General features: G+C 35.5%; 1 protein-coding gene across 8 annotated transcripts in view; it reads right to left on the bottom strand.

Moving 5' to 3' along the window:
* Nsd1 (nuclear receptor binding SET domain protein 1) overlaps positions 1–27,288 on the bottom strand; it is a 150,065-nt gene that overhangs the window by 26,216 nt on the left and 96,561 nt on the right. For all 8 annotated transcript variants that reach the window (XM_071612173.1, XM_071612172.1, XM_071612170.1 and 5 more), the window contains exons 10-16: positions 25,128–25,246; positions 23,994–24,137; positions 20,127–20,250; positions 11,199–11,399; positions 10,284–10,463; positions 3,696–3,852; positions 1,701–1,906 (exon numbers count right to left, since the gene is read on the bottom strand). In XM_071612173.1, coding sequence (XP_071468274.1) covers positions 1,701–1,906; positions 3,696–3,852; positions 10,284–10,463; positions 11,199–11,399; positions 20,127–20,250; positions 23,994–24,137; positions 25,128–25,246 — 1,131 coding nt within the window. The remainder of the gene's footprint in view (positions 1–1,700; positions 1,907–3,695; positions 3,853–10,283; positions 10,464–11,198; positions 11,400–20,126; positions 20,251–23,993; positions 24,138–25,127; positions 25,247–27,288) is intronic.

Here is a 27,288-nt window from a genome sequence, read left to right as displayed (position 1 = left end):
AGGCAATCGCTCTGCCACTGAGCTACAGCCCCAGCCCTATCACTTACTCTGTCTGCAGTTTTTAAAACTCTCTCTCACCATTCAACTTAACTTTCCTTTCAGGCAGCCAGTACAGTGCTCTCTGAACCCTGTACTAAAACTATACCAAATACTTAACCTAACAGGGTAAATTAAATGTGTACTTTCACATTTCATTCCTCACAGTCAGTGCAGAAATTAAGAATTTAGATTCTGGATTCCATCTGCTAGCATTAAAAACCTTTTTCTACCACTTACTGACACTGGTACCTTAAGCCAATAATATAACTTTCAGGTGCCTCAGTTTCCAAAATACACAAAATCTGGATAGTATATATTTTGCAGGGTTGCCATAGGACCAAAAGCAAAGCAGCACTTAGGAAAGTAGCCATCATCCATGGCTTCAAAACTCTAATACCCGGCTTAGCCATGCCTCATCTTGCTTAGCCAATCAGACATATATCTACTACAGCCATCACTGAACGGCAGTTTGACTGCCAGTATCTATGTCAGATTCCCCCACAAAACATACATTTCTAGAAGACGAGAAACATAGCCAGCCTCTGGTACGCAAAGAAACAGCAACATCTCAAAACTGCAGCAGGCTCAAACTCATAGCCTTCCTTACATTATACCTTCTCCCATATCCTTGGTGGGGACTACCACTGTGAAGGCCATGATGTTGGTCACAGGTTACTGATGATCTGAGATAGCAAGACTCTAGACTCAAGCTCCTATTAGTATTAGTACTGATACACTTTACTGTATTAGTAATGAATATGGATAGTCCATGCCTCAGGACAGAAATAACATGGCAAACAGGTGAGGAACTACTAAAATAACTGAAAATAACATGAGGCAAACAGAACTTTTATTACACTTATTCCCTATACACATTACACCCATTCCCTATCCATGAAGTTTCATCTGCTTAGAATCTTGTTGCATCCCACCAGCAAGTTTCACTTACAGCCATATTCATCTCAGTTTGCAGACAAAATCTTCAAATTTAATATTCAAACAGCAAAAGATACATGGCTTTTCAAAGGACAGCTATAGAAAGAATGTGATTACCAACTACGTGCCCTACAGGTTTACTTTTATCATCCACTGAGTAATCAGAGCAACATTTTCCCTTCATATCATAAGAGAATGCCAAGGCTCACAGTTGTCTTAAGCATCTTATAAGTGGTAAAACTACTACTGCTAATACTAAGGAACCTCTTTTAGCCATAACTGCCCCCACTGCCATCAATACTAGGCTACTTTACAAAAATCAAATGGCTCTATAATTTTAATTCCTTTTACATTTTCTATTGAATATTATTTCCCCTCAAAAAGCTAAAAAGGAAAAAGAAATGAAAACAAAACCATTTGGGGGTTTGCAAGAGATCCAAGTTTTTGCAAAGCAAACTGCAATGTTTGTTCTATAAAACATACCTGAACTTCATTTCTTGATATGTTGAGAAAACAATCGTTCTTGAGGGACTACAGTAAGGCAAGTTTAGTTAAAATGAGTTATGTGGGTCACTTTCCCTGTCAAATCCTACAGTGACAACCACATAAAACCCCAGAGGTCAATAGAAAGCTGTCAAAAAGAAGAGTTTTGTGAATTTTAAAAGACAGCAGATGTTCAGGCAACAGGAGTCTCTGTTGGCCTGAGAAATACAAAGGATAGTTACCTTTTTTATATGTTCCATCCACTCCTTTGCCCATCTTATCCTTGCTGCTCACATCTCCCTCCATGTAAGGAAAGACTCGGGCCTGATGAGTCCACAGATAGTCATTGGACCCAAAGAAGAGCACAGGGAACTCTCCCACATCATGTCTCATCTTATCAATATTGGAAGGAACAGCTCGAGGATGGCAGATCTCAGCTGGCCACCACCTGGGAAAGGTGAAAACAAGGGGAGAAACCTCTAAAAAGCTGCAAGTAATATTTAAAAAAAAAAAAAGTTCTGCTTAAGACAGGAGTAAGAAAACAACGTCTGCCTGACAATATTAAAGTCCAAGCACCTGGAAATCTCTCAAGATCATTAGAACACAAACAAGTATTATGTGCTGGAAGCCTGAACACAAATGCTTACAACAGATATTCATAAACTTCCTTAGACTCAAGTTATTTGATTTGAAGGAGTTTATTAAAGAAAACAAAGGGGTTGGAGATATAGCTCAGTTGGTTGAATGCTTGCCTTGCATGCACAAGGCCCTAGGTTCAATCCCCAGCACACACACCCACCAAAAAAGAAAGAATACAGAGAAACAAATAAATGTCTATGACTATAATGTTCACTGAATGAAAAACAGGAAAAAAATTTGAATGCTCAAGAGACTGACAATAGTAGTCAGGGAATGACAATAATACCAAATACAATGACCTTTACAAGGGTAACTTTTCAATAATTAACAGGATACTGAATAATTACATTAAAAAATGGGGGGAAGAAGCTTTTCATGAAAACTACAAATATAGAGGGACAATTTGGCATTAGCTATTAAGAGCTAAAAACCTCTACCAAGCTACTTAATCCAAAAGCCCCAAGAAGCTCCAGTGCATGGAAATCAAGAAATAGCACTAAAATGAGTACAGTAGAACAGTGAACTATGAGTAAACTGGAGTATAATAATAACTGCAGTAAATCTCAGGGATCTAAAAATGAAAAAGTAAATACATCAACAATAATTCTTTTAACCCAACACAGTGGTGAATGCCTGTAATCCCAACTACTCAGGAGATTTGAGGCAGGAAGATCACAAGCTTGAGGCCAGCCTCTATTCCAATATAAAATAAAAAGGCTGTGTATGGGGGGGTAACCTCACTGGTAGAATACCCCTGAGGTTCAATCCCCAGAACTGGAAGGGTTGGGAAGGAGATCCTTTATATAAAAGTTTACAACATGTAAAACAAAACATTTGACATGTATCAAACCTATACAACAAGGTAAAGAAATAAAAAACTCAAATTCTTTACTGTTTAGAAAGAATGAGTGCTCCTATTGTTATTTTTTATTATTAATAAAAATTTTTATTGACATACAAGAACTGTACTCACCCTACTGTGCCCATTCATTATATTTTAAAATCATTCATGTTATATTCTGTGCATTTTAAGTTCAATAAAATAATTTTAAAAAGAAAAAGCAAGGGGCTGGGGGTTGTGACTCAGTGGTAGAGCACTTGCCTGGCATGTGTGAAGCCCTGGATTTAATCCTCAGAGGGAGGGAAGGAGGGAGGGAAGGAAGGAAGGAGGGAGGGAGGGAGGGAGGGAGGGAGGGAGGGAGGGAAGGCAGGAAGGCAGGAAGGCAGGAAGGAAGGAAATAAATAAGAAAGATTGAGCAAAATTGAAACCTGGGCATAAATTATAAGGATAATTATTTGGTGAGAAGAAGCACTGCTATGTATTGATGTCTGCAAGTAAATATATTAAACCATTAACTCCTATTTGTGAGATTATAGGTTTGTTTTTATTAGTGAACTTTCTATAGAATGCATATAGTCCTATAACGGTATATCATAAGTTAACATTCTTAGAAAGAAAAATTAATTTGGGGGGGAATTGTCTTATTAGGAAAATAATTTTTTAATATCTGAGAGGTCCCAAGAAACAGGTTAGTAAAAACAAAACAAAAACAAACAAACCAAATCACTGAGTGTCATTATCCTTTATGCTTACTCACCTGTATCGTCCAACTTTTACCCACACAATCTCCCTGTAGTGTGGCTTTTTGCCTGCCTTACAGTCATTGCAATACCAGTTTCCTTCAGGGATATCAATGTTCAGGCATTCACGATGAAAAGCAGCAGGGCAAGAATCACAGCACAGAAGGCTGCCTCCTGTAGAAATTTAAAAAAAAAAAAATCAAAACCAAAACGTGCATTTATCTTCAAGGCTGAATACAAATACCCAGCTCAAACAACTTTTGCTTGACTCCTAACCAATTATTTACCAGCCTAGTCAAGGGCTTAATAATTTAATAAATGACCCAGAAACACTTTTCTACAAGAATATTCCCATTCTAATATTCCTAAGCTGCCCTTGCAACAAAGTTTGTTAGATTAATAGATAATAAACATGAGATCTTATTGGCCATGAGGTAAAAGGTAAACATGAATGTCATGTGTAGCTATATATACAAATTTTCTTTCCCCTCTCTAGAAGACAACACATCAAATAAAGGAAATACCTACCACACACAATGATCATGTTAAAAAAAAAAATACTAGTTTAATGGGGCTGGACTTCCAGCTCTAAGACCACATGACCTTGGAGATTTTACTTAACACACACACACACACACACACACATTTAGTTGCAGATGGACAAAATACCTTTATTTAATTAATTTATTTTTTAATGTGGTGCTGAGGATAGAACCCACTGCCTCACAATGCTAAGCAAGCACTCTACCACTAAGCTACAACCCCAACCCAAAGGGGAATTCACTTTGTTTACTTAGCTGTAATTTCCTTAATGGTAAGGTATTTTCTAAAATGAACAAAAACCATGTGTTTGAGAACTAAACCAGGTAATAAATCACCTAGCAGTATGTGACAGATGTGTAAACTTTAATATATAAAAGGGAGATCCATTATATTAAATGTAATTATCAAACAAATTATATCACACACACACACATTTTGTGTAATATGTAAATAAGATCATGAAATAATAAGGACTGTAATCTGTAAATCCAGACATCTGCCACTATAGTATCTTTAAATTTCGCTGGTAACAATAAACCATAGGTACTATTGTGGTTTACTGCCTCAATTTCAGTTTGTTTACGCCTCCATCAAAATTCTCAGAAACCAGGCTAATTATTCATATATATTAGTAGTAATAACATTTACTTCTTTAAAGATTATGTACTAAAAATGTTCCATAATGTATGTATTTGATTCTGAAATCCACATGCTTGAGAATTACATATTAGATATTTCAGGGAAGGGAGATTATTGGGGTGGGGGTGATGTGGTGGATAGAACTCAGGGCCTCAGGCATGGTAGGTGAATGCTCTACCACTGAAACATGTACACTTATTCCAGGAAGATTCATATTTAAGGAATACAACAATTGTAATACCTGCCAGATAAAACTCTTAGCCTAAAGGGTTAGTGAGGGGTAAACCTTTGGCAAGGAATATACCAAGTTTATTCATATACCAAGGAATATACCAAGTTTATTCACTGTGCCATTTTATATCATTAAAATCTTCCTAAAAATTTGATTTTGTGGCACTTTCCCATCGTTTCTTTAAATTATCTAGATCACAATGCTATAGATCACATACAAAATGGAATTTGTCCCAGGTCTTCCAATGAGGGAATAATGTGAAAAGAAATCTGAAGTGAAGAAAAAAAAATAGTGAATAATGGCCAACAGATAGACATGTGGGAAAATTCTGGAAAGGACATTAAGTTTTGAACAAAAGAACAAAATAGGATGAGCTGAGAGAGAACCTGAAGGAGGAAACCAACAGGATGAGTGTGAACAGATGGATTGGAGCTCAGCAGGAAAGTATATCTGGTGGGAGTGAAAGAGATAAACAGGAGGGAGGGACGGAGGGAGGGGAGAGAGAGACAAGCAGAAAGAATAAGAAAAACCTTATGAACTATCAAAAGCAAACAAAATATGGGAAAAGTGATATTTAATGGAAGAGGTCAAAAGAGAAAATGAAGTTTAAACATACTGCAGAATTCTAAGGTCTGTTTTCTTTTAGATTTATTATCCTTACACTCCTGAATAACCATCTCACCTTCAGTTCTCTCCTTTGAACAAGGGGTAGGGGTGATGGGGAATGTTAAAACTATTCATTTCATAATTTGTAACATCAGCGTCATCATTTCTCAGGCTTTTGGGCCTCAGATTTTACACCCTTGAATTATATAGAAGGCCAAGATATTTTGTTTATGTGAGAGACAATGAAGATGATACACACAGACACACATACATATTGAGATATTTGCCAAGTAAAAATTAAAACTAAGAAATATTTTAAATATTAACTTATTTTAAACAAATCCATTATGATATTATGAAAAACATTTAAATAAAAACATTTTTTATGAAATTAAAAATACTGAGAAAAAATATTATTTTACATTTTTTTGCAAATATATTTAACTGCACTGTGTTGCATATATTGTTTGGTTGATGTACATGAAGAAAATTTGGTTTCTTGGAGATATATAGTTGAATTAGAGTATTTTACTGTCCAAACAGATTCCATTCAACAATTGTGGATACTACTACTTTGATAATACACTAAAACACCATAGGCATTTTGGTACTTGTGACTTGGAATCTGAAAGCATATTAACAAACTCTCGTTGCTATTACACTAAAATTCATCGATCTATCTTATAATTTGAAAGGATTTTCTATTTATGTATGCCTTCTAATACATGGGTTGGTTACATGAAAAATACCAGTTGAGTCATATATGTCTTCTAAATGTTGACCTATTTCGTATATATTACTAAAGTATCCCATTTTTTTTTTAGTATCACTATGATCTCATTAGTAAGTACTAGGATGTTCAAGGATGTAGATGATAATTTTTTAAAATATATTTTTTAGTTGGACACAAAGCCTTTATTTTACTTATTTTTATGTGGTGCTGAAGATCGAACCCAGCACCTCGCACATGTTAGACGAGCGCTCTACTGCTGAGCCACAACCCCAGCCCCCTGATAATTTTGTCAGTAATTCTTAAAACTAAAAATGATGTTTCATAAGTAATAAACATAATAAAGCTGGATGTGGTGGCACACGCGTGAAATCCCAGCAACTGGGAGCTGAGGCAGCAGGATGGCAAGTTTGAGGATAGCCTCAGCAATTTATTGAGGCCAAAGTAACTTGGATCCTGTCTCAAAATAAAAAAGAAAAGGGTTATGTATGTAGTTCAGTGACAAAGTGTCCCTAGGTTCAATATCCTGTTCCCTTGTCACAAAAAGATAATAAAGCATGAAATTGAGGTACATGATTGCTTTAACTCAAGACAACTATCATTATGCCACAGAACGGCTTAATGTATACTTCCTATCCCACTACATAGAACACTAAAACAATGTTCATTTTATGTTCAGAATTTAATAAAATTTTTAAATTTTTCTTAATGATCAAGGAAATCTTGAAAATTTATCAACATGCCAGCAATTTCACCCACCATTGGTTTATACTATCTATGCAAATGTAAAATGAAGTACAAAAGGCAAGTAGCAATCTTGATATTATTATGGACTACACTTGAGACTTGTTGCTCCAGCTGTCAGAAGTATCCTTTAAAATTCAGTAATCATTACTAGATCTGAAACTATCTCATGAATTTCATCCCATAGTGGAATTAAAAAGTCTAAGGCTGGGGCTGGGGTTATGGCTCAGTGGTAGAGTACTTGCCTAGCATGCGTAAGGCACTGGGTTCAATCCCCAGCACCACATGAAAATAAACAAATAAAATAAAGGTATTGTGTCCATCCACAACTAAAAAAAAAATTAAAAAAAAAGACTAAGGCTGAAATTTTCATCTTCCTATGTCCAAGAAACACAGGTGGTAAAATGACACAGACTTCATCATTTATCAGAAGACAATTTTATAAGGAGTATGTTTACAAGGAATAGGTTATTAGTCAAACAAAAAAGGATGTAGTACATCATAAAATTTATGTGTAACAATCACAAAACTAATGCATCTTTAAAAAAAATCAGTGCAACTGTCTTTTTATGTTAAGAGATTCATATTATATATATATATATATTCATTCCTGTATTTCCACAATACACACATATGTATGTACAAAAATACCAAATTTACCCCATAAATATACAGTTATTATGTCAGTTGAAAATAAAATATTTTTAAAAATCCCTATACCAAAATTGTATTTCATACAAATATAACCGTACTGAACACTATTTTATTTGTTCCACATTAGAACCACAGTTTGAGGCTACAAATGACTATCATGATGAAACTCCTTTCTGTAGGTTTCTTTTCCTTAAATTATCTATCAGGTTACATAAATTTCAAGGGCAGAAAACAGAGGGAAGGAGGAAGATCAGGAAGGGGGGAAAAAAGAAAAATGCCCAAACAGATAGCATAAAGCAGTTGTATAATTATTTGGGGTAAGGAGGACCTTAACACTATTTAGTATATCTAAATTTCTTGAAAGAGATATAATAATGTCTTCTCCATCGAATGTAATAGAATTCTTTGGAATTCCATAAAAAATTAAACTCTAGTTCTTTGGTTAGAGGGCATATACATCTGGGAAAAAGCAGGTAAAGTAGCAATGAAGAAAGTGTTTAGGAGAAAATCAAACAGTAAGGCAGACTGAGAAAGAAGTCAGTCCCAAATAAAGGCAAAAAGTTAAAATAAGACTAGGGATCATTTAAAATTATTTTCTCATTGTCCAAGGGATACAAACACGTTTTCATTTAATCTATACTATTATAATATGACCATTTCCTAAGGAATGGGGACTGTATTTTATAAACAGGAATCCCAGTCATTCCAAGTCTTCATAAAGCAATATGCCCCCAGGAGAAAAGTCAGAATTCAAACTTTGGTTTTTAGATTCCAAGTATACTGTTCATTTTATTGCTTCTGTTGAAGCACTTTAAAATCAGTCTCTCTGAACATTCCTAAGCAGCAAAGTTTTCACAGTCAAAAAGTAAAGTTAGAGAAATTGTTTTAAAAAAAACTATCCAACAAAATTCAGCCAACTTGAAAATGAATGAAAAAAACTAGATATGAGTTTTCCATAACCAGAGATAGTGCAGCAATGTTTACAAATATATCCAAATCTTGTGTTCTATAATAACCCAAGATATCATTCTAGGATACAAGTAAATAATATCTCAAGCAGACCACTGTATTCTTGAAAATTCCTCTTAGAAGTCCAGGCAACCAAGACAAAAATCAAAATGTGAAATTCAGACCTATAAAAACCAGTTAACATCAGTTTTAAATTTAAAAATTTTTAAATATAAAAATAGCAAAAATTAGGTGACAAAGGATGGAAAGGAAATAAACAGGAAAGAAATTGTGAGAGGACTATTATAAACTCTCTAAAAGAGAATTACTTTAAAAATTGGTGTGGGGCAGTGGGGTTTTCCAAAATTATAAGATTTATTTTATCTACACCTTACAAGATCTTTTGAGAACATAAAGATATATTTACCTTAAAAAATCATAAATTCCTTCACTGTTTTTTTTCTTTACATTCAAGTGAAATTGACTTAAAAAAATAATTATATGATATCATTAACTGGAATTGTTTCTGTCAAGATATCTATCCTTCTTTCTGCTGATGCACATAAATGTCTAAAGCAATACCACTCAATAGTAAGCAACGTTGGTCTCCCCCCGTGCATGATAGGATCTGGAGTGATTACCCCCTACTTTTCTTACTGCCTCATCATATTAACAAAAACATACAATATTCAAAATAAAAAATTAAAACTTTTAAGCCATGCACAGCCGTATGCACACCTGTAATCCCAGCAGCTGGGAGGCTGAGAAAAGGCAATCACAAGTTGGAGGCCAACCTCAGCAATTTAAGGAGACTTGACACAAAAATAAAGGTGGGTGTGGTGACACTTGCCTGTGATGCCATTGATGTGGAAGGCTGAGGCAGGAGGATCACTACTTCAAAGCCCATCTCAGAAAATTAGCGAGGCCCTAAGCAACTCTGTAAGTTCCTATCTCAAAATAACAAATTAAATGGGGGATGTGGTCGTAGCTTAGTGTAGAGCACCTGCTGAATGTGTGAGGCTCTGGGTTTGATCCTCAGCACCATTTATATGTCAGCTGACAACTTTTAAAAAATTAAAATAAATTAATAAATAATAAAAAGGACTAGGGAAGGGCTGGGGTTATGGTTCAACGGTACAGTGCTTGCCTGGCACATGCAGGGCCGCTGGGTTCGATCCTCAGCACCACATAAAAAAAAATAATAATAAAGATATTGTGTCCAATTAAAACTTAAAATGTGGGGCTAGGGATGTAGTTCAGTGGTAAAGTGCCTCTGAGTTCAGTCCCTAGTACTAAAAACAAATTAGTAAATAAACAAACAAAAATAAATAAATCTCTTCCTATTAGGCAACACCACAAAGTTTTTAAAGTTCTGCTATTATCATTAATTTGGGGCATTGTCTCCTAATATTTCTTCCAGTGGCAATGTGAGGGAAATTATTTTTGTTCCAATTAAAACACAGGATTAATACCCTTTTACAGCACTCATATAACAAAAAGTCATCTTACCTTCTGAGCATACAAAACACCAGCTGACATTAACATGCTCATGATTTCGACAGCCCCGCCTAGGGGTAAAGTGATTAGGGCAGATGATACTATTAGATGCAAGGATCTTTGACCCAGCAGCCAGACAAAAATCATTAGCATGGTATGCCACAGGGCAGCGGACACAGCGCATCAGACGACCTAAACAGGAAAACCAGGGAAGAACAAAAGAAAAACAGATTAAATACTAAGAACAATGTGAATTATTCAGTCTATTTGCTACCACTGAAAAAATGTCAGAAAACAAATTAAGACCCACTAAGACAATAAATCCTAAATGTGCAATCAGCCATGAAAAAAACTTTGATGGACCCTCAATGCTGTATCCAAAGAAGTCAGATCCCATAACTGTAAACAAGTCTACCTCACCAAAGAAAGCTCTACCCAACCACTGCCTGAATTCTAGAAATCCTGGAATCTGCCTTAGACTAAATAAATAGGATAGAGTGATAGGACAGCAATAATTACATGGGTACTCTGTGGTTAGTCTTCCAAGTAAATGCACCCCTCTCCAACTCTTCCAAATGAAATACATCCAGTAACATACTTCAACAACTAAAACCTATCAATAAATGCAATCTACACAATTAAAACAATTGAAAAGAAGACAGTTAAACATAACTGAATGCAGTAACTAGTGAATGCAGTCGGGAACTATATCTCTTATTCAATGCAAATAGATAAAACTACCATATAATGCCAAAGGCTACAGAACGCAACCTGATGATGAGAAACTAACCTATTCCTCTTCTATTCTCTCTAACTCTGCCTAACTGACAAGAGATATCAGATATGTTTCAGATTGCATTTGAAAATATCCACTGCCAATGAGACTGCGATCTTACAATTAGACTGGTCCTCATAAAAAACCCATACCTTTAGATGCAGAAACACTGGCTGGATTAGCAGCATGGCAGGTTATACAGATGTGGAGGGAGCACCGAAAGCCCTTGTTCTGCATGACAGTTGGTGGGTATTTCTGGACACATTCTTCATGATAAAATTTTCCACACAAAGGCAAAAGGCACCTTTTAACATCTTCCCCACTTTGCTTACATACAAAACAGGTATGGATTCCTGGGAAGTCAAAGAAGAAAATTAATACTAGTTAAACAATTTACCCCAATAATGAACCATTAGGGTCAAAAGTTAGTAAGGAACTTCATAATAGACTCATTAGGCTGACAATATTGAATACAATGAAAAATCAATATAAACTGACAATATGACAACATATGTTAACAGACATGATTCAATCAGTTGTATAATAGTTGAAAGAGCATTCTTTAAAAAAAAAAAAAACAGAAAAGTAAAACCACACAATTAAAGTCTCATCTAGCCAATAGATCCAACAGTAAGTTTATAGAAAATAAGGAAGATAGAAGTTAAAGGGATACCTAGAGGATGCAACCAACCAAATTTTATGTTTTGTTTATTTTGTTTGGAGTACTTAAGATTGAACAAAGGGGAATTTTATCACTGAGTGAAATCCTTAACTCTTCATATTTTTATTTTGAGACAAGGTCTCACTTATGATGTGCCCAGGTTGGCCTCAAACATGTGGTTTTCCGTCCTCAGCCTCCCAAGTCACTGGGACATAGTACCTAGCCAGCACACTAAATTGCAATTAATGAAACTAGAGCATAGATAATGCAGTACTGGGGCACAGTGGGGCAAGCCTGTAATCCCAGCAACTCAAGAAGCTAACGCAGGCTGTGGTTGTGGCTCAGTGGTAGAGAGCTTGCCTAATGTATAGGGTACTGGGTCTGATCCTCAGAACCACATAAAAATAAATTAATTAAATAAAGGAAGGTAACGTGTCCATCTATGACAAAAGCATTAAGGCAGGAAAACCATAAATTTGAGGCCAGACTGAGAACTTAGCAAAATCCTGTTTCAAAATAAAAAATGAAAAGGATTGGGGATATAGCTCACTGTAAAAGTGTCCCAGGGTTCTATCCAGAGTACTTCTACTCCTGATGCACAAAAACAGTAGAGAAAACAGAGTTCAACAGGAAAAAAGGCCATCACTCCAATGAATAAATAGCATTAATAAAAATAGGGTGAGTCAGGCAGTATGGTTGAGAGAAACATTAAAAAAAAAAAAAAAGCAGGGACCTAATTTAGATCTTCATTCTGAACACTATAGAAAGACATCTTTTTAAAAAATATATTTATTTATTTATTTGCTTGTTTGTTTGTTTTAGGTAGACACATTATTTTGTTTTTGTGGTGCTGAGGATTGAACCCAGTGCCTCGCACATGCTAGGTGAGGGCTCTACCACTGAGCCACAACCCCAGCCCCGAAAGACATCTTTAAGAAACAAAATAGACATCTTTAAGACAAATGGATAAAATCCTAAAGACACCTGTATAGATGACACATAATCATTATTGCATCCTCTAATGACACATTGCTTTAAAAAATTCATAGAACTCCCCCCAACTCCCTAAATCTGAGGGTGTGGCTGCTCAGTGATACAATGATTGCCTGGAATATGCAAAGTGCTGGGTTTGATCCTTGCCATGACAACTCAGTGAAACTCTTGTCTCTAAATAAAATGCAATGGCATAAAAATCCCCTATTATGGAGGGAACTATGATACTGATTAAACAAGATTTCTTAGATACAATAGCAAAGAATAGACCATAAAAGGAATAAATTAATAAATTGGACGTTATCAAAATTAAAAAAGGGTGTGTGTATGATGTGGCTCAGTAGATGAGTGTCCCAGTTCCATCCCCAGTACCAAAACAAAACAAAACAAAACAAAACAGGGTCGGGGAACATACCTCAATTCACAATACCTAAACTGTGGAACCAACCTAACAGATGAAAGGATAAAGAGACTGTGGAATATATACACAATGGAATTTTACTTAGTCTAGAGAAGAATGGAATTATGGCATTTAATGGTAAATGGATGGAACTGGAGAACATTATGCTAAGTGAAATAAGCCAATCCCAAAGAACCAAAGGCCAAGTATTTTCTGATATGCAGGTGCTAATCCACAATAAGGGGAGGACTGGGGGGTAGTGGTATTTTGAACTAGAGGGGAGTGAAGAGAATTAGGGTAGGAATGAGAGTAGAATGACTCAGACATTATCACCCTATGTGCATATATGATTACATGACCTGGGTAATTCTACATCATGGACAACCAGAGGAATGAAAAGTTACACTCCATTTATGAATGACGTGTCAATATGCATTCTACTGTCATGTATAACTAACTAGAACAAATAAAAAAATAGGGCTGGGGATGCAGCTCAGTGGTCGAATGCCCCTGAGTTCAATCCCTGGTACTCTCAACCCCACCCCGCAAAAATGTAGTTCTAGTTCTATATGGTAGAAATCTTCTGAAATATATGGGGAAAATGAGGCAGAAAGATGATGATTATTGAAACTAAATAATGAATACATTCAGATTTCTTATAGTGTTCTTTCTATTTATGTGATTTCTATAATAAAAAGTTGATTTTGTTGTTGTTTTTTGAAGGATTTTCTCTCTCCAGAACATAGCATTGTTAGATGCAATCAATGTAAAGAAAGACTCCAGGCTTAAGAAGCAGAACAATCTGAATGCAGATCCTGCCACTGGCATTTTCTGGTATAAATAGGAGATTATTCAAATCACACATCTCATATACAAACAACTGAGATCACCCAGCTAATTAAAATTTTAGGAAAATGTTTTAAATATGTATTTGTAACAAGTATACCATTGCCTGACACTAAAGAGTTTATCAGCTATTAACAAATTAGAGCAATCTATATAATAACAGCGTGGTTGCCCTATTGCAGAAAAAACTAGGGTAAACCACAAGCAATAAGAAATTACTTTCTTGGGCTGGGGTTGTGGCTCAGTGGCAGAGCGCTTGCCTAGCATGTGCAAGGCCCTGGGTTCAATCCTCAGCATCACATACAAATAAATAAATAAAGATATTGTATCCAACAATAATTTAAAAATAAATAATTTTAAAAAATAAGTGACTTTCTCTTCTTACTCTATTATTTTTACTAAAATGAGCAAAAATTCCAATTCTCAAAAACAGCCTTTTGTGGGGCATGGTGGCACAGGTCTGTAATCACAACGACCAGGGAGGATAAGGCAGGAGGATCACACGTTCAAGGTTGGTCTCAGCACATTAGCAAAATCCTGTCTCAAAATAACACATTAAAAGTGCTGGGGATGTAGTTCAATGTTAAGGCACCCCTAGGTTCAAATCCCTGTACCAAAAAAATAAAATAAAATAAAGCCTCTTGCTGGGTGCACTAGACATGCCTATAATTCTCCAGATAATGAAGAGGCTAAGGAAAGGACAACCTTTCCTTAGAAAGGCAAGCCTGGGTAACTTAAACCCTATCTCAAAATAAAATTTAAAAAAGGGTCTGAGATATAAATCAATAGTAGAGTGACTTTTTGTTCAATTGACAGTACTGGGGAAAAAAGAAAACAAAACAAAAAATCTTAATAATAATAAAATAATAACAATAATTTTAAGATTTCCAGGACTATTATGTGACCGTCTAAAGATTTCTATAATAAAAGGCAGATTTTGTTGTTTTTTGAAGGACTCTATCTCTCTGGAACATAGCATTGTTAGATGCAATGTAAAGAAAGACTCCAGGGTGCTAGGGTTGTGGCTTAGTGGCAGAGCACTCACCTTGCATGTGTGAGGCATTGGATTCGATCCCCAGCACCACATAAAAGTAAACAAAATAAAGGTGTCATGTCCATCTACAACTAAAAATTAAAAAAAAAAAAGACTCTAGGCTTCAGAAGCAGAATTACCTGAATGCAATTCCTGCCAGTGGCATAAAAATCCCTGTTATGAAGGGAACTATGATACTGATTAAGCAAGATTTCTTAGATATAATACCAAAGAACAGGCCATAAAATGAGTAAATTAATAAATTGGACATTATCAAAATTAAAAACTTCTGCTCTAAGTAATAAAAGGCATCCCAATAAATCACCAAGTCAAGCTACCAATTTATCAACCACATGATCTTACATATAGAAAAGCCTAAAGACTCCACCCTAAAATTGTTAGAATGAACAAAATCAGTAAAGTTGCAGAATAAAAAAAAATCAACATAAAATAATCATTTTAATTCTCATGTTAATAGAGAATTATCCAAAAATGTAATCAAGAAATCAATTCCATTTATAATTATTATAAGAAAACAAGATACCTAGGATTACACTTAACTAAAGAAGTGAAAGGTCTCTCTACTAAAAACACTGATGAGTGAAACTGAAGCGAACACAAATAAATTGAAATATAACCCGTTTTCACACACAATAATAAATACTGCTAAATGACCACATTACTGAAAGTAATTAAATGTCATTCTTAACAGAAATGACAAGGGCTAGGTGATATAGCTCAGTTGGTAGAGTGATTGCCTTGCAAGCAATGCACAAGGCCCTGGGTTCAATCCCCAGCACAACACACACAAAGAAACTATTAACAGAAATGGCAAAAATAATCCTAAAATGTGTTTGGAACTACAAAAGATCCTCAATAGCCAAAGCAATCTTGAGCAAAAAGAACAAAGCTAGAGACAGACTATAATTAGACTTCAACTGGTACAATAAAGCTATAGTAACTAAAACAGCAATACATTGGCATAAAAACAGATTCACAGAAAAATGAAACAGAATAGAAATTCCAGAAATAAAATGATATATTTATAGCAAACTGATATTGACAAACGTACAAATAACACACATCAAGGAGAGTATCTTTGATAGATGGTGCTGAAAAATTAGATATCCCACATATCAAAAGTTGAAACTGGACCCCTATTACACCATATACAAGTCAGTTCAAAGGGGACTAAAATTTATATTAAATCTAAAACCATAGAAGAAAATGGACATTGGACTGACTGAGCAAGGATATTTTGAGTATAACCCCAATAGCACAGGTAACTACAAATGCAAAATCGGACTATATTAAACTAAAAGGCTTCTGCTCAGCAAAGGAAATGGTCAACAGAGTGAAAAAACAACCTAATGAATGGAAGAAAACAACCACAGTTCACAATAAGGTGAAGTTTATTTAAACAACAACAACAAAATCAGAAGAAGGAATTTCAAATGATATTATTACAAAGAAATGATGACTATATAAGGTGATAGATACGCTAATTATCCTGACTTGATCATTTTACACACACACACACACACACACACACTCTTATATATATGGCTGGGGATATACCTCAAAGGGAGAGTGCTTGCCTAGCATGTGATTGGCCCAGAGTTCAATCCCTAGTACTGCCAAGAAAAATTTTTTAAAAAGTAATCTACAGATTGGAAGACTATTTGGAAAAGTATGTATCTGATACAGGATTTATATCCAGAATATATCAGAATTAAAAAAAAAAAATCCTTAGAACTCAAAGAGTAGGAACCCCCCCCCCAAAAATCTGACTAAACCCTTCATTTCTTTGAACTGGGGGGTATGATGGCCAGAAAAATTTGGGGATTCAACCAAGGGTCCGCTGTGTGCTTGGCAAACTCTATCATCCCCCATCAAAGAACTGGATGTCAAATAAGCACATTAAAAAAGCTACAACAGGGGCCGGGTTTGTGGCTCAGTGGTAGAGCGCCCACCTAGCATGCGTGAGGCACTGGGTTCGATCCCTGGCACCACATAAAAATAAAAACAAATAAAATAAAGATATTGTGTCCATCTACAACAAAAAGTATGTGTGTGTGTGTGTGTGTGTGTGTGTGTGTGTGTGTGTGTGTATATATATATATATATATATATATATATATATATATAAGCCACAACCTCATTCTTTAGAAGAACACAAATTAAAATCTCAAAGGTGTATAAACATACTTCGGAATGCTAAAATAAACTGCTAATGAGAATGTAAAATGCTGCAACCCTTAGGAAAACAATTTGAGGTTTCCACTATCATATGATTCAGCCATTCTACTCTTTGGTATTGATACAGGACAAAAGAAAATGTGTCCATAGGAAAGACTTGAATGTTCATGGCAGCTTAGTTTGTAATAGCCCAAATATTAAACAACTCAAATATCCATCAAATAAATGAATGGATCAACAAACTGTAGTAAATACACACAATGAAATCCTAATCAGCAATAAAAAGGAATGGATTATCAAGATACACAACATTATGGAATCTCAAAATAATAATGCTGAGTTATGTTTCAGGGACACATGCAAATATATACACATATCACAGCTAATCAAATCATACACTTTGAATACATGATCTTTTTGTACATCAATTATACCTCCATAGAACTGCTTTAAGAGAGAATGAACTAATGACATATTCAACAACATAGGAGTCTCAAAGGTATTATTATGCTAAGTCAGATTAACTATAGCATTTCATTTCACTTTGATGAAATTCAATAGAGATAAACAAGATTATGTTAAATCAACCTGTTCAGAGACTATTACACGTTGATAAAGATAATAAGACAAACAAATCTGGATTATTGACACAAAGGGCAAGAAGACTTTACTAGGATTAGGATAAGTATGCAAACATATAAATAAATAATTTATTTAAAATTTAATTAATAGGTCTGGATGACACTATTTCCCATAATGATGAAAGTCCCCAAGGTCTTCCAACTTTTTCTCCAACATTGATCAAAGTGACTGTGAGAAAATGAAATAGCTGTCCCAAACTGATTGGCTCCTCAATTTGACATAGCTTATCTACACAAAGACATGAAATTGCTGATTGTGTCCCATTGGGGTTACTATAAAGTTTCTCTACCATTCAAGTCAGAAACAATAACCTTTCCCATCATTCTCCCCAAGCCAAGAAATAACTTCTTTAGCTTCCTCCCGGAGCCCCACAACTCCATAACACAATTCAATTTTGTTGTTACCTTCCTTTCTCTGTGGCTGTACTTCACCCTTATTTCCTTTCCTGTGTGTTTTTTTCTACACTACATTAGATCCCTCGCCCTACTCGCAAGATGGCCCTTCCCTTGACCCTGTGATATCCTTCCTTCAGGTACTACATTCCTTTCAATTGAAGTCAAGCTTATTTAAGAAGTAATATAGACAGTCACCCATTGATCTTTCAACATGGTGTAGCATGGCAGCCTCTTTGAAAGCCAAGTACTTTTCTCACTGTCAAATGCAAAAGCTTCTTTTTTAAAAAATATTTTTTTAGTTGTAGTTGGACACAATATCTTTATTTATTTTTATGTGGTGCTGAGGATCAAACCCAGGGCCTCACATGTACACAGCAGGCGCTCTACCACTGAACCCCAGCCCCAGCCCCTTCTCTTTTTTCTAATTTTGTTTTTTTAGTTGCAGCTGGACATAATACCTTTATTTATTTATTTTTATGAGGTACTGAGGATCGAACCCAGGGCCTCGCACTTGCTAGGAGAATGCTCTACTGATGAGCCACAACCCCAGCCCACAAAAGTGTCTTTTTACTCCAAAACCTCCTGGGTATCTTTGTTAAATCTACCCCTATTAATGACACCCCACTCTGGTGGTTTAGCAGATACTGATTAGCACCTCTTCACACTCCCAACAGCTATAGAGTATAGATATAACTCTATATCCTCAGAGATTGTCATTGGTTCTTATCTCATTCCACAGATGCTTTCACTTTGGACAGCATCATTCAGAGAGACTTTCAGAGATTTCAATGGTTTGTAAATATAAAATCAATACTCATTCCTTCACTGTTTAAATGCTATATCTAAATATCATGCTGAATAAAGAGAATTTTCCTTAGCATAGCTTATGAAGTATTTTACAGGCTGATTTCCCATTTTCTAAACCAACATAACTATTCCAAATAATCTTTTTCTTTTATTGACAAACATTTTTATTATTATACAACACATGCAAAGAAAAGTACACACATCTTAAGTGTACTATTGATGAACTGCCATGAAGTGAATGTTTACACAATCAACTCCCAGATTAAGAAATAAAAAACATCTTTAGTAACCTAGAAACACTCCTAGTGAACTATATCTCTGAACTAAAATATCATACGTAACCTTTAGAAACACATGCATATACACCAACTCCCCAAGTACTTCAGGCACTTTCAATACTAGACATTGTACCTTTGTTTTCCCCTACAATTTCATTCTCATTCTCTCTCTCTCTCTCTCCTCTCTTTATTTATTTTTTAATTTTTTTGGTACTGAGAACTGAACCCAGGGGTACTTTACTACTGAGTTACATCCCCAACCCTTTTATTTTTTGAGACAGGGTCTTGCTAGTTGCTGATGGCCTCACTAAGTTGGTGAGGATGGCTTGAACTTGTGATCCTCCTGGCTCAGCCTCTCAAGTTGATGAGATTATGGGCATACACCACAGGTCCTAGCAATCTTTCTCTCTCAAAACTACACTTACATATCTTCTTCTGTGGATTTAGCTCATCTTTGTTCATAACATATTTAAAACACATTTCAATTATAAACCTTTCTGTAAGGCATGAAACTCTTCACTTACTATTCACCTGGTATGCTTTTCTTTTTAGTTGTAGATGAACACAATACCGTTATTTTATTTATTTATTTTTATGTGGTGCTGAGAATCAAATCCAGAGCCTCACACATACTAAGCTAGTATTCTACCACTGAGCTACAACCGCAGCCCTCACCTGGTATGCTTTACTGAGAGGAGCAACAAAGCACATATTTATATATGTGCAGTGCCCAGCCCTGTGCCACCAAATGGTGTCTCCAATACATTTTACTTCCCCCGAAAAACTTAAAATTCTTCAGAAAAATACTCTTCTATATCTGATTTACCTGTGCGACATTCATTGCAGATAAATTTTCCTCTTGGCATCTCAGTTAAGCCAAGGCACTCCAGATGGAAAGCCCCACAGCACTGAGCCTCACATAACAGCAGCTCACCAAGTTTCTCACAGTTCTGTTAAGGAAAGAAAACAGATCTGTCTATACGAAAAGGTTTGAGAAAACCCCTAAAGGAAGGCCCTCATGAGGCCAAAGGTTAAGAAATAGTTTGGGGAAAAAAACAACAACAGGAATTTCACCATTAATTCGACCATCATTTAATAATTACCTCTTATGTGCCAGGCACTACAGATTCCTGTCTCATATACATCTTATATTATGGGGACAGAAGGTAACAAGCAAATAATTTAAACAAACGGGAAATATACAAGATAATGATTAGTATTATATAGAAAATTCCAATATCTACTTTGGTTGATTAGGGATGACCTCTCCTACTGGCCTATGAAGGACAAGTCAGTCATGTGAAGATCTGACGCAAGGTCCAGGACCACAGCAAATATACAAGTCCACAGGGAAAAAACATGGTATACTGGGAATTACAAAGAAAGCCACTGTCAGTGATAAAAATTGAAAAAATGTTACAAGTGGTAGAAATAAAGTGCAAGAAAGACAAGGACCTGTTTAATTTATTAGAGTTTATTCTAATTGTGAACATGTACCACTGTAGAACTCTACCAAAGAAAAGCCTGAAATCAAGTGTTCATTTTTTAAAAACATCCCTCTGGTTGTTATGTGAACAATGAATTAAAGAGAGTAAAAAGGTAAGAACAAAGAGAGAAACCAGAAGGCTAATGTAGTAGTTTAAGCAAGTGAACAATACTGGTCAGCTAGACATGAGTCATGCATTGTACAAAAAGAGATGCTAGCGGTCTGGGGATGAGGCTCAGTGGTAGAGTGTTGGTCTGGCATGTGTGAACCTCTGGGTTCGATCCCCAATACCAAAAGGTAGGAGAGGGAGAGAAAGAGATAGTGAGTTAGATAGTAGCAAGATCTGAGCAACCTGTTAAGACACATCTAGAACCACCTCAGAGAGATCACATTCTGAAAAGAACTCACTTAAGGCAGGTTGTCACTTAAAGAAATGGTGTGGAAAATGAGGACCCACATCTGTCACTACAAATACAATGTTAGATTTATGAAGACTGCAAATTCCCAACATTCAGTACTTTCAACATATTAAAACCCTGATTTTACATCTCCATAGTGATAAGTAATAAATAAATAAATACTTAAGAAAGCCTTACACAATCAATCAGGACTACCCACAGGTAACAAAATCTGTGGATGATCAAGACCCTTACACAGCCAGGTGTGGTGGCACATGCATATAACCCCAGCAACTGGGGAGGCTAAGGAAGGAAGATCAAAAGTTCAGGGCCAGCCTGGGAAACTTAAAATAAAACTCAAAATAAAAAATTAAAAGGGCTGGGGATGTAGGTCAGTGGGTTCAATCCCCAGTGCAAAACAAAACGGGCTGGGGCTTAAAAAACAAACAAACAAAAAAAAACCCTTATAAAATGGCATATAGAATTTGCACATAACCTATACACATTCTTCCCATATTGAAATTTTACATTATTTATAAAATCTATATAAATATTCCTTTGTATTGTTAAGGCAATAATGACAAGAAAAAAATTCTATATATGCTCAGTACAGACCCAATAATTATGGGGTGAACTATATAGTATATCAGGAGCACTATAACATTTTTTATTCCCCAAATATTTTCCATCCACCGGCTGACTATAATTATGTTAGTAAGAAAGAGGAAAAGTAACTAAGCAAATAAAAGATGCCAGGCATGGTAGCATGCACCTATAATCCCAGATACTTGAGAGGCGGAGGCAGAAGGATTCCAAATTCAAGACTGGCTTCCACAACTTAGCGAGACTCTATCTCATAATAAACAATGAACAGGGCTGGATATATAACTTAGTGGTACACCACCACCGAGTTCAATCCCCAGTACAATGGGGGAAAAACAAAAACAAAATGGTTTTGGCCACTTAAGGACATCAAAGCAGAAACAAACAAATGAACAGGAAAGCTTTGGGAAGCAAGGCTACAGAGGCAGCTTGAGATTGAAAGGGGTCCCCAGGGCCTTAACCAACCTGTAACGTGGGTTGTTCTCACGTTTGACTCTCCAATTATCCACAATTCATTTACACACATAAATTCAAAACCACCATATGATACATTCTGCTTTATATTCACAAAATTCCAATGACCATTTTTCTATAAACAAACGGCTTAAATAAGAAATTTTCAATTACAGTATAAACCAAATAATACATTTTAAAAATTAACTAAATGTTATAACTAACCCATGTAGTTTTTCTCTTTATACTGGGATATTTGAGACTGAAAGGGGATGAATAGTAAATTATCAAATCACAACATCAATTTACACACTGATCCAAACAGTTTAGGACCACATAGGCACACTACTTTTTTATTTGTTTGATTGTTTACTTTTTGATACTGGGGATTGAACTCAGGAACACTCCGCCACTGAGTCACATCTCCAGCCCTATTTTGTATTTTTTCTAATTTGCTTAACATTTCACTTTTGCTGAAGCTGGCTCTGAACTCATGATCCTCCTGTCTCAGCCTTCTGAGCTGCTAGGATTACAAGTGTGCGCCACAGCACCTGGATACTTATAGAATTTTTGATAATCTTTGTAAAACATATTTACACTCTGACTTGTCTTACTCCAATAAATAATGAAGATAACTGTCCTTGAGGATTAACACTGTTTGGGAGCTGGTCCAAATACAATGAAGCATTCTTTATATAATAGGGAAAGTGAATAGGCAAAAAAAAAAAAACCCTTGCATAAAACTGTAATGGCTACAATAACTTATACTGAATCTGGGTTTATATTTGAGTTGTTTCAATTCAAGTTATATATGTATGTATTTGAGCAGTGCAATGTTGCTGTCACCTATAATCCCACTGACTCTGTCTCAAGACGAAATAAAAGGGGCTGGGGTTGTGTCAGTTACAGAGGGCCTTTGGATTCAATCCCCAGTATAGGAAGGAAAAAATAAATAAATCTCATATTAAGATTTTATAAGACATTTTAAGAATATGCATCAATGTATCATTAAGTCTATAAAACAATAGCACACCTAAAGCATATGTTTAATGGATTAATCCAAAAGTCAGAAAACGCTCTTAATAATAAGGTAGACACATCTCAGAGAGGAAATACAGCACAATTATTAGACCTCTAAACTTGGATTGCCTAGATCTGAATACTAGCTTTAGTGTGGGACTACAGGCAAGCTGTTTAGGCTCTCTGTAGTTTTGTTTCCTAATCTGCAACAAGGGGCTAATAACAGAACTCAATCTTATGAGATTACTATGTCATATTACTAAATGATGAAATATTTATAAAGTGTTTAGAATAAGACTTGATACATAGTCAATAATGTATAAGTATTTATTAAATAAATGGGAAAATATAGTGATATTTTCAAAGTCACTACTTAAGAAAAAAAGCTAAAATAGCCCCTGGAAAAATTCCTTAGAAATCCAAAGATACCCACACTATGACAGTTTGCAACTCAAGAAAATTATGTTTCACAAATTAATTGCAGATTCACATTCTTCATCTCAGACCTGCTGAAGGACATACACTCATGGGCCACAGGGAAAGGTGATGAACAGGGAATTATTTCTCTTCCTTCCTCTTTTTGTCAAAGAAAAAAGAGTTATAGCCTTAAAGTAACTCCACTGGAATCATTCAAACTCATTTTTTGTAACCACAATAATGTCATTCAGAGATAGGGAGGCGTTCTCTTAAGATAATCATGCAAAGAAAATGTAAGTGGGCAAACATTCTCTACCTGACAAACATTCTCCTTGAGTGCAGCTCCTCCACCTCGTTCACCCTGCATTTTTTTAGATGCAGACATTCCAGAGTCATGTTCTACACCCTCCTCAACAGTCTCCTTGGGGCTTGCATCAGTCCTGTGAGTCATCAGTTCTCCCTTGCAGAAAAAAAAACAATATTCCATACCTGTATTATTGATGTCTCCTCCATCTGACCCCCTCCCTCTGGGCTGCTATTTGTCTAGCCATTAAGCACTTACAGATGTTCAGCCAATCACGCGGGCGGACTGCATGCAATGTTAGTTCTAACCCTGCTGTGATTGGGCGGGTAGTGGGCGCCTCATGCCCTGCCACTAACTGCTCTGAGGCTGTTCCACTGGAACTTTTTGAGCTGTTCCATTTAAAGGTTTCACTAAGGGAGAGAAAACATTCTTAAGTTTATTTGATTACTTATTTGTCCTTCCAAGATCAGTGTTTCCTAAATAATGCCCACCTTGGGCATTCTATTCAAATTGTCTGGAAAGAAACACTCTGCATCATAATATGTGATGCTGACCTGACTGATTCTAATTCTCTTTAAACTTAAGTTGGAAAGTCAGTTAGCACAGAGGCTCTGCAAGAAAAAGGTTTTAAATCTGTTTGTCTCTTTGCAGTGCTGCAGATGGAAGTCAAGGTGTCATGCATGCTGGGCAAGCACTCTACCACTGAGCTATATCCTCAGCTCTATCTTTGTTTCTTGAAAGGCAATTTTATTAAATATTATCCCAAAATTGAGCAACTGATGGCCAAGAAATAAGTAACTGTCCCCCTAATAGCAGCAGTCTCAACTTGTAAAGGGCATTATCTAAGTTCACTCATATCATATGGTTACTTGGTATTGTGCTCTATGGTTTTAGAATGGATTTACTTAAATTAAAAAAAAATTATATATTTCATCTGATGTCTACAACATAGGATGTGATATTTCTAAAAGGTCGTCTCCTTAATTTACTAGGATCAGGCTCTCATTCCACTTTAGAATTCCTTATGCCTATTAGCCATTTCAATAAAATACTTCTGTTAAGTAAACTTGAGGGAGAGGGATGTGGCCTCTACTGAGAAAAGTAGCTTCTCTTCACAATGTCAAAAGATCAGGAACTGAGTAATACCTCTGAGTTTGGAATTCCTTTTGATGAGTCATCATTTTTCACTTTTTTACACTGCACTTTAGTTGTAACATGCCTCTGTCGTTTTCGCTTCCTTGGCTTATCAAATATCTTTGTAGTGCCTAAGACAGGAAAAGAAGTGTTACCTAATGGCTAATCAAACACATTCAAGAACAACAATCCTTACATAAAGAGACCTCGGACAATTATGGCAGGTTAGAGTAAAAACCAACTTTAAAACTCATTTAATGATCTAGATTCAGAGGTGAGAAAAACATGGGAAAAGAAGAAAATGGACTTATCTACAACTATACAACTAGCTGGGGAAATAACTACATGTAAGTACTGACTTACATAGATTAAATAATAAATGTACAGGTTATTAAAGCAATTTCATTTTACAAGATTAAAATGACTCTTTCTACTTCCCTCTAAGGATTTTCACATCCCATAGATGGAAAAGATATTTATTTCCTGGAGTAAAATATTAGAGTCAACAAACTTTATCAACACATGATTTAAGTAAATTAAGATGAACCTATATATATATATGATTTGGCTTAAAGGGTAGGGAAAGATCCCTCAATAGAATTAGTGACTTAAATTAAGATATTTTACTCAGTGTTAGGATAAACTTTAATATCCAAAAGTTTAAAATGAATGCACAATCTCATCTGGCATATTTAGAACAAGAAATTCTAGTTCCTCCCTCATTTTCTAATAGACACATTTCAACCCCGTGTCATTGTAACACCAAAAGAAATCTAGAGTATTTTAAAGATGTTCCAGAATATTTATGCCAGGTATCAATGTAAATGCTAGACTTTGGTTCAAAGACTGCCTCAGTGTCATCTATTTTGACTGGCTGATTGAAATGGAAAAGCTGTTATCAGAGCTCCAAACTACCCAAGACTAAAAGAAGAATTAATATGATGCAGCCTAAAAATTACTCCTTTTTTTTTTTTTCTTCTTGCAGTGCCAGGGTTAGAACCCAGGGCCTCAAACACGCTAGGCAAAAGCACTACCACTAAGGTATACATCCCCCAGGCCTAGGCTCAAAATTCTTACAAGATAGAATACCTACATAAAATTTACAAAAGATAAACTTCACATTACACATTGTACAAAAAACTGAAATATAGAGAAAAACAACAGATATCATTTGTAAAGCACTTAAGACAAAGCAAAAAAAAAAAAAAAGACCAACCAATGGGATTATAATTGCCCACATGATTAAAATGAATATATTCCTTTGTTAAAAATTTAATGGTGAAGGGATACATTAAAAGATATATCAAAGACCACATGAAATAAAATCATCTCAAGGTACTCTACTGGCAGATCAAATGAGGTATACTATGTTCAAATCTGGGATAACAGTTCGAGAATGACATTAATCATAAAATGCTTAGGCATACAAATGATCAAAATGATAGAAAGAACTGACAAAATCTGGAATGCACAAAAAGATAATAGTGTCCCAATGAATTTGATCGGGATTTAGTTTCCCAATCCTGCAAACTGATTCATCTTAATGTTTCATCTATAAAACAAAAATGATATAGAAAATATCCTCTTTGTAATAGTTTAAACGAATTAGAATTAAGAGTCTAACCACAGGTATTTAGACAGTACATGCTCAATTTATGAACATTCTATCTGTATGAAGAGCTTGGGTAAACCCAAGTACAGGTTCCAAAAGATAGCTACTAACATATCATTCGGAAGGGGTCTGAAGACCCCAAAGCTCATAAAAGAAAACAACAGAATTGGCTCAAAGATGTGATTAAAAATACAAACACAGTTTGTGAAAGACTGTCCCAGATGATTTGTGGTCTCCTGCTTAACTTGGTTTCCACTTCTCCTTTACACAAATATGAGCTGATTCATATACCGGGCAAAGCATGACAAACCTGTACTCCCAGTAATTTGAGAGACTGAGGCAGGAGAATCACAAGTTCAAGGAAAGCCTGTGCAATTTAGTGAGACACTGTCTAAAAACGTAAAACAATCTAGACATATAACTCAGTATTAAAGCATCCCTGGGTCTAATGCCTAAAGAAAGAAAGAAAAGAAAACTCCAAGACAAGAATTAATGACTCAAGGTAGATAGATTATTAAAAAATGAAGGAGCCGGGTGCAGTGGCGCACACCTTTAATCCCA

The sequence above is a fragment of the Marmota flaviventris genome, chromosome 5 (assembly GCF_047511675.1).
Source record: "Marmota flaviventris isolate mMarFla1 chromosome 5, mMarFla1.hap1, whole genome shotgun sequence".
NCBI lineage: Eukaryota > Metazoa > Chordata > Mammalia > Rodentia > Sciuridae > Marmota > Marmota flaviventris.
The sequence above is the reverse complement of the archived record's forward strand: the minus strand, read 5'-3'. Positions and strand labels throughout refer to the sequence as shown.